At 39.5% G+C, this 9,487-nt stretch overlaps 1 protein-coding gene and 1 pseudogene across 3 annotated transcripts in view; both read left to right on the forward strand.

Annotated features, from left to right (window-relative positions):
• homer1b (homer scaffold protein 1b) overlaps positions 1-8,283 on the forward strand; it is a 155,117-nt gene extending 146,834 nt beyond the window's left edge. For all 3 annotated transcript variants that reach the window (XM_055920602.1, XM_055920603.1, XM_055920601.1), the window contains one exon: positions 2,794-8,283. In XM_055920602.1, the coding sequence (XP_055776577.1) occupies positions 2,794-2,982 (189 nt within the window). In that variant the 3' untranslated portion in view covers positions 2,983-8,283. The remainder of the gene's footprint in view (positions 1-2,793) is intronic.
• Positions 6,606-6,665, forward strand: LOC129854641 (U7 small nuclear RNA; annotated as a pseudogene).
• Positions 8,284-9,487: the final 1,204 nt, after the last annotated feature.

The raw sequence follows: 9,487 nt of genomic DNA on the forward strand, positions 1-9,487 counted from the left end.
GCTGGTGGCCACACCAGATACTGACTGTTACTTTTGATTTTGACCCCCCCCTTTATTCAGGGACACATTACTTGATTTCTGTTAGTCACATGTCTGTGGAACTTGTTCAGTTTATGTCTCAGTTGTTGAATCCTGTTATGTTCATAGAAATATTTACACATGTTAAATTTGCTGAAAATAAAATCAGTTGACAGTGAGAGGACGTTTATTTTTGAACATTCTATTGTCGTCCCCCATCAAACTTGTCGTTGTCGTTATGAAAATGTAGAATCACAAAAAATACAGGCTTCATGACATCAGCAGCCTGGTGGTCCAAAATATCATAACTAGTGTATTTTAACACCAATCAACCCAACCGTTTAAAAATGAATTTAGTATATGTCAATCTAGCAAACAGGCAAATGTAACTTTCTAAACAATGTTTTGGTTCCTTTCTAGCTAGTTAGCTAGAGCTTGCTAGCCAGTTCAAATAATGACCATACATAGCTGACAATGTCTTCACTTTAGCTCATTTGTCTTCATTATTACAGGAAGATAAACTCACAACAAGATCGTTATTTAGTTAATGGCGAGCCATGACAAAATATAAGCAGGACATTCTACTAGAGAATTTTAGAACTTGGACACTGTCTCAATGGCCTAACGTTGGGGTTGTTCGAACATTTGAGAGCGCAGAATAACTGATACATTTGCAAACGCTCAACACCTGTTGAATATGGCCGGTGTCAGTAAACATCGGCAAAAAAATCGCAATTAAATTGTTGCCAGCAGCACAGTTACAGTCACCAAAGCTCTGGATAACATGAAAACAGCCTAACCAGCTCTGCTAGGGCGAGTAAAATGGTCAGTGTGAGGTGTTCTCTCAGTTGTATCTGGAAGTAGCTAGCAAGCTAGCCAACGTTAGCCAGTTAGCTTGGGCGCTTGACTTCCGTTGTGAGGTCAGAACGCTCGGATCTACCCTACTCATTGGCCAGAGCATCCAGTGTGAACTCTGAACGCTCCGGGAGCGAAATGCTCTGAATTTACAAACAGACAATCTGACAACGCTCTGAATTTACGAATGCCCAGAGCACACTCTGAGCGCACTCTGGCACTGCAGTTTGAATTTATGAACACACCCGTTATATCCTAATTTGACTTGTGCAGGTCATGTTCTTCACATTACTGTCTCTGGTAAACACATACTATATCAAATAAAATCTAAGTTTATTTGTCACATACACAGGATACAGAAGGTGTAGTGAAATAGTTACTTGCATAATGGGGTCTTTTGTTTAGACATGTAAGTAGCTAGCTAAACAATGAACCATAATCCCAACTCATAAAGTTACTACCCTGCATGAATCTGCAGGTAGCTATTCAAACAGGTTCAATGTTAGCTAGCTTGCTAACATTAGGTTATAACTAGCAATGCAGTGGCTCTGAGATACGAATAATATTACTACACAGATCATACACGTAATGTTAGTTAGCGAGGCTGCCAGATAATGATAGCTAGCTAGCTAACGGTGCGCTTTAACTTGAAAGGAAAACGACTTTCTTAAATCTATCTGAAAATGTAGCTAGCTAGACTATCTAGACTATACATGGTTGGACACTTCTCCCTCTCTGTCACGGACGCCATGGGTGACCTATACAACAGCCTTCTGTGTGTTCTCTTTTCGACTCCCTCTGCATATTTGCAATCAAATGGCAGAATTGTATCCATCTCCTTAACTATCATACTGTAATTTGACTGGACTGATTTCAAAACTCAGTCCTCCAGAAAGTGAAGAGCAAGTTTTGCAGTTCTACTACGTGATATCTTTCAAAAAAGTGGCATTAAAAAGGATTACCTACACATATTGTCCAGCTCATATTATAGACAGAAGTGCCACATGGCAGACCAATCCAAACTCATCTCTCGGAATGTCCAGCCCAGCCATTATCTCAGCCAATCATGGCTAGCCGGAAGCTTCCAGTCTTTTTCCGTGGCTAAACCAACTAGGCTCGTAATTTAACAATTTTATTTGTATTTACAGATGGCATACAAGTTTGTTATTAAGACACATGAAAGTTCACATGTTCCAGAAGGAATTTCTGCCCAAAAACAAAATCTGATTAAATAAAGAAGTTTACATTCAAAATGCCTCTCCTCTTAGGTAGTGACGCGCAACATACCCCTAGTTTCCCGAAACAAGTCACATATGATCCTGCTTGCTCTGGACTCCAGAGAAGTGATAATGTGACATGATATCCCTAATTGATATTGACTGCTAACATGAATGACTTTCAGCTCAAAATGCAGGTGAAAAACACAGTTTATTTCTAATTCTTGCGTTGTGAAAATCTGTCACCGTTTATGGCTGTAATGACAGCCTATATTCGCGCAGTGATTGTGCACACGTGCATGTGCGTGAGCGGGGTCACAAGCTTTGAACGACTCCTTTTTGGTGGTCACGGGTCAAAAAGTTTGAAAACCACTGAACAAATTGCTCATTTGCTGAATTGCTATAGGATCGGGTGCAGCGCAAAAGTGAAATTGTAGGGAGAGAGGACTGCCATAAATGAATATGCATCTCAGCTCCAAAAAATGTTGTTGATCAAGAATATGAACTGTTTACTTATGAAGCTTGACATTTGGAATTTGTTGTTCAAATCAATTATTACATAATCAAAATGTGAAAAGGGCTGTCTTGTAGCCTCAATAAATAGAAAAATATTTGTTGTTGAACAACATATACTGTATCTCGACCCGTTCTACTTGGGACTCAACTTGAGACTTGCTCTCTCCCCCCTCTCTTCCCTCCCCAGGAGACGGAGTTGCATTGGCGAGTGTTAGAGGAGCAGCTCCTGGGAGCTGAGCAGCGATTGGAAGAAAGTCAGGAAGAGCAGGAGAACTTCAGGAAGAGCCTAAGGACCCTACTGGAGATGCTGGATGGGAAGATATTTGAGCTGACAGAGCTCAGGGACAGCTTGGCCAAGCTCATAGAGGGCAGCTAAATAATCACACACCACCTCCCACTGGCCAACACACAGAATTACACAGACACACTGACCCCTACTGGCAGAGTCAGAGAACTACACACACAGATACACCACAGGATTGAAATGACTCATAGAGGTCCTATAGAGCTCACTGGCTCACAGTGCCCCTTAATGTTAGACATACAGAACAGCACTCTCGCAGGTTAGTGCCCCCTTCTACCAGAGCCATAGAACAATAATATACACTGCTGCCAGACCCACACAACAACATAACCCAGTGCTGATGACATAGAACAGCACCCCTTATTGGCTCCTAGGTGTATTGTATCTGCACCCTCTCCTTCCAAAATAACCTCCTGCAGCTGCTGCCACACTGCCCTGAGCTGTTGAACACACAGAACAGGTGCCCCATGCTGACTCTCTGAACATATGTCTGAGCAACGACATCCTTTGCAGACTGACGGAACAGCAACCCTTGCTGGTAGACTCACAGAAATACAGCTTTACAGTTAATTCATACACAGTATTCAGTATCTGGCCCATGCAGAAATAAAACCTACAAATCTAGTGTTGCCAGCACCATATTACAACACGCTGAGCTATTGAAAACCACAGAACGGCAGGAAAGCCCTAAATCAACCACTGAAACCCACAGAGCAGGAGCAGGAGACATGTCCAACACACAACCACACACCTTGGCCTAGGATTTACAAAGGCTGCTGTAAATTGGAGTACTGTTTACATTGATATTCAAGTCTTCATGAGTATGACTGAACCTTCGCAATATGAAAATAATATAGTATACTATCACAAGAGAATCTTCCAGAAGCATTGGTCATGCTTTATTTAGAACTCCAAGTATCCTAGCGGTTAAGAGCATTAGGCTAGTAACCGAAAGGTCATTGGTTAGAATCCCTGAGCCGGCAAGGTGGAAATATCTGCTGTTCTGTCCTTGAGCAAGCCCCAACAACAACTGCTCCCTGGGCGCAGATGATGCCAATTAAGGCAGCCCCACCACCTCTCTGTTTCAGAGGTTGGGAAACTGACTCTTGACTGGGACATTTCTTTATGGTTTATTCCTCACTTCTTATTCCACCAGCCCAACTGGTTTATTTCTCACTTCTTATTCCACCAGCCCAACCCCAGAGACCTGGGGAATGTTCCCTCTAAACTGCACGCACTTCCTCCAGGACTGCAGCACAGAAGAAATGCCATGCTGTGTTCAGAGATGCAAGAGATTGAAATTCACTGAGTTCGCCCTATATAGATCAACGTCTTTCCTGTGATCGAATCAACATTGTATCAGGCCCTTTTCAATGCAACAAACCAAAACACATCATACTCTGCAAGATTGAGTCTGTGATTGTGTTGTAGGCAAGGCCAGTGCAGAACGGAGTAGAATTATATTGTCGGGGGTAGCCTACAAGCGGTATTTCAATCACTCTTTTCAGATGATTTCAGATCAGAGTGCAGAGCCGTGCAAGTGCATATTTGTTGATATTCTTTGCTAGTTAGTTAGTTATTAGACCAGTTATAGATAAGTATAGGTCAGCAATGGGGAGTTAATGCTTCCTACAAGAGCACAAACCTTGTAGGCTACATTTCAAGCACTTGTTGAAAAGCCAGTCAGGTAAAAAGCTTTTGTCTTCATTAAAGGGGCAATGCATTTTGAGTCAGGCTTGATAAGCCAATAGACAGAGGGGTAGCCTATATTGTCTAATTCTCTGTATGGTAATAATTAATCATTTTATTTTGTGAAATGGTTTCTTCCATCATACAACACAATGCAATCACCTTTTTGGCCCATGGTGTTACAGACCAAGTAAAAAATATTTCATTAATGTCAATGTAAAAACGTTTTTAAAAGTCACATGCAATGTAGGCCTACATTGAATAACACATATAGGCTACTGTAGGCCATAGAAAACAAAAGCTATTTCCATGTGAAAATGTTATGGGATTTGCTCCATTGGTTGTGTTGGTAGGCCTACATTAAGCTCAAATAGCCATAATAGCCTATTGGCTACTTTCTAAAACTGTAAGGGTAACGCCTTAGTGTTCACTGTAAATGCACGCTGGAAGTTGCACAGAATTCTCACGATGTTCAATTTTCCACTCTCAAGATGTAAAATTTGCTCAGTGCCCCCCAAAATTTGAGGAAACATTGGACCTGGGGTTTGGAGAAAAGTTTCAGAACGTTTCAAGCAGTTCAGCGTTAGCCCTGTTCATTTGAAAGATGTTTAAATGTTTTAAAATCTTACACGTTCTAAATCCACCCTTACTTCCTCCTGAACAGAGAACTGACCTTATCTTCCTGCAAAGCTTGGGGCGATGTGTGTGTTACTGAACGGGTCCTGAACTCTACACTGCTTGAGTGTGTTGGAGTGTGTGTATGTGTCTAGAGAGACACATGCACAAAGAGGCCTGTATACACACTGAGTAAAACCAGACATTCTCTGGATGACAGACACTTTAATCTAACAATCAGGTATTCAACTCAACGGTCTGACTCGGACACCAAGACTGCACCTCAAATGACACTCTATTCCTCATATAGTGCTTTACTTATTAAAAGATACATAGACAGACAGATAGGTAGTTAGAAAGATAGATAGTTGTATAGTTTATTTATGTAACTCTTCAATTAAAAAAAAGCATAGTATGACATTTATGCATAGGCACTTTAAAATCCAAGATTATAATATGGCTCAAAGCATAAATGCCGTATGTGCAAAGAAAGAAGAAAAACTGTACCATTCATGTGTCTCTACTGCACTTTAAGGGGAATAAGGGGAAGAGATGCGCCCTAAAACTCTTTGGTCTCAGAAACACTGGGTACACTCACATGAAAAAATACTATGGTTTACTATAGAACTCTACCATACTTACTATATAATTCTGTAGTACACTGTAGTATACGGTAGAATACTATACTACACACTGTACTATCCCTTGATCATGTGTAGTACTTACTACAGAACCGAGGAGGCTGGTGGGAGGGCTATAGGAGGACGGGCTCATTGTAAAGGCTGCAATGGAGTAAATGGAACAGAGTCAAACATGTGGTTTCCGTATGTTTGATACCATTTTATTAATTCCATTCCAGCCATTACAATGAGACGATCCTCTTATAGCTCCTCCCACCAGCCTCCTCTGCTATAGAATGTTGTAGTATACTGTAGAATACTATAGTATTATCTGCAAAAAAACACTGTAGTATATACTATATAGATCAGGGGTGGGCAACTCCTGTCCTCGGGGGCCTGATTGGTGTCACACTTTTTCTCCATCCCTAGCAAACACAGCTGATTAATCAAATTGTATTCTAAACTGAAGATCATGATTAGGTGATTATTGGAGTCAGGTGTGTTAGCTGGGGCTGAGGCAAAATTGTGACACGAAATCAGGCCCTCGAGGACTGGAATTGCTCACCCCTGATATAGATACTACTAATTAAATACTGTAGTATTTAATTAGCATATACCTGCCCATTCCCCACCCCCATATCCCAATTTGTGCTACCCATAAGTGAGAAACCTACATGTCAAGTATGCGTTCACTACAGGGTATAGAAAAGAACAGAAGCGGTGAACTTTCTGTGCAGACCTGCCTGCCTGCCTGCCTGCCTGCCTGCTATGGAACATTTTCTCTTTTAGTATTTCTCCAGTAGGTTTTCTCAAGGAGAAAGGAGAGCCTTTACTTCTATGTCAAAGATAATAAAACAAAAATGCTATAATACATACTACAGTAATGTCTGCAGAAACACTACAATAAATAACAGTATACTACAATTTGCAAAAAACACTACAGTGAATACTATAGTATTGTTATACCGTAGGACACTAGTATTTTTTCATGTGGGCAGTTCTTCACCATGGACCTGGACTGCGATGAATACAAAATAACTGTCCTTAGTTTATATATTTTTTTATATTCAGTATATATTATGTATATTAAATATAAGACATACTGTATAATATAACTTTATACTTGGGCTCGGGTGTAACCAGAAAGTTGGTTAAATCTGCAAAATAATTTTCTGTTGCTTTGCTGTACGTTTTTGGATTATAGAAATCAATATCTTAATTTTGAGGTGAATGATGTTATACTGTAAATGAAAGGCTTTGTTGAGATAATGCGGAGGATATAAGAATTTGTTTTCCTATTTTGTAACTTATGGTACTTAATTTAAGTATGAGTGTATTTAAAGCTGTGAGAAAGCTGGCAATATGTTTGATTATTTAAGTAATTTTGAACAAAAGTGAGTATGCTATTTAATAAGATGTACCTCCGGCTTTGAATAATGATGCTAGGGTGTACGGCTGGTGTGATGACGCAATTGTGATGAAAAATGTGGTTGTGGTGGAGATGAATTTACCAAATTCTATGGAGAATTCAGAGCTTTGAAACTTTCAAAAGTTTTGGAATCGCCATGTCAATGTTGTAATAATATTACTACAGGAAAGAATCACTGTTTAAGTAAAGTTCTTAAAATAGTTTCTAGACTGACCACCTTTGCAATGGGACACATTGGTTGAAATTACATCAGGCTGACATATTCTGGTTGTTGTATACAGGCGGAAAAATGCAGTTTTTTTTACGTGTTTCAGAAAATGTCCAGCCTTTTCCCAGACTTATTCAATTGGTCGTGAAAAAGACATCTTGAGACATTTGGACATCTGATGTAAAAACAGATTTCAACCACAACAATTACATCATTATGACATTGTATGCTCACTGGGTCATGTTCAGAAATATGTTGGGTTTAGATTTCAGGGGTTCCCTGCACTGTCTGTTTCTTCCCTTCACAGAACCATGGACATGAGAATGGACTACTGGGAAATTGTCGAGTTTTATTTTTCAAAACAGCTGATGGACTAAACTGTGTATCTTCTTTTATAAACACATAATAGCTCTCCTTGGTCTGGCTATAACTGCCATGGAGTCAATTTGTATTTCTCTGGTGGAGGTAGTGATACTGTTTGCAGAAGCATACCTTCATTATACATTGACAAAATTGCACAGAATGTCAGGAAATTCAAAACATAAGTAAAATACACAAACACACCATGAATGGAATTTTAAAATACTTAAATTAACTAGGCTAAAATAATGAAACATGTCACAATTTATATTTTTCACAGAAAGAGAGGCAACTTCAGTACTCGATATACCAGGTTTTATTACGCTTTGAATACATATGAAAAATAGAGAAAAGGCAAAAAAGTTATTTTTTGAAGAACTATTGCTAAATAAATGTCTGAGAAACCATTAAATGTTCAAATAAAGACAGAATTTGGCCGTTTTTGTCAATCACATGGATGTATTTCTTGTTGAGATTTGTTTATCATTAATTCTCTAACTGCAATATGTTGCACTTCTGAAGTGACTGACCAATCAAAATCCAGGACCCGTGTGAGAGTCCAGGTGGAGTAGGATGAAGTTGCTCCAAGACACTGATCTATGGTCAGTTTTGTGTTCCCCTCTAATTGTGCATATTCTGATTTGGAAAGGGTAAGCTGATCCAAGATTTGTGCCAATAGTCAACTTTACCCAGAGCTGCGAGTCAAAGGTATACAGTACAGTGTCATGACTTTACTTTCATTAATCTGATGACTGTTGTTTATTTCATCCATTAACTATGTTTTGTTACCCGATTAAATTAATCATGTAACAATTAACTCATTAGGATTTGGGGTACCATGGAAGGTTGTTTAAAGAGTTACCATCTCCCGAATTAAACTATATAAGGTATATATCTATTTCATCGATAAACAGTCAACTTATTAATCATTACTTATCATAATTCTGAACACTCGTAACCTCATGCATCTGCAAAACCCCCAGCCTTACTCATGATTCAGCACTACACCTATTGGTTTAATTATTTATTTACTAGCTAACTAAAATAAGAAAACAGGATAACATACACACTTAATACCTGAGACAAAGGTCCCTGGCGGACTGACACAACATGGTATTGTACCCAACCACATGGAGAGAGAAGGAGAGAGAAAAATACACTTATCTTCGATACATTTCAGAATTATTCTCACATTAATCATATAGTTGGCACACCAACCACCACTTCTTTGGAATAAGAAATCATGAATGTATTTACGTGTGGGTGTCCTTCTCCATCGTGTAGTCCTGACCAGAACTACAGAGTTCACTCTGTTCCATTCGCTCCTGAAGTTGCTTATTTGAAGATAAGCCAGCCGTGCCAATGGTTCCAGTGGGGTGATGAGAGAAGTGTACTATAGCGATTTGACAAGGGTAGTAGGATGGTTTGAAGAGTTCGAGATATTTTACTCAGGACAGCTAATCATCTGTACCAGTGATTGTCTGAGAGGGGAGTTTGTCTTCCTCTCGTGTTGATAGTTAGGATTCAGACCACGATGTACATGAGCTGCAGCTTGCCATCTGTCATGTTGTGTTTCAAAGTTCCAACCATTCCAAACGTTTAGCTCCAGCCTCACGTTTCCTGGTCTAATGTTCATTTTGTTACCAAGTCTTTTTA

This window comes from Salvelinus fontinalis, chromosome 4 (assembly GCF_029448725.1).
Source record: "Salvelinus fontinalis isolate EN_2023a chromosome 4, ASM2944872v1, whole genome shotgun sequence".
Lineage (NCBI taxonomy): Eukaryota > Metazoa > Chordata > Actinopteri > Salmoniformes > Salmonidae > Salvelinus > Salvelinus fontinalis.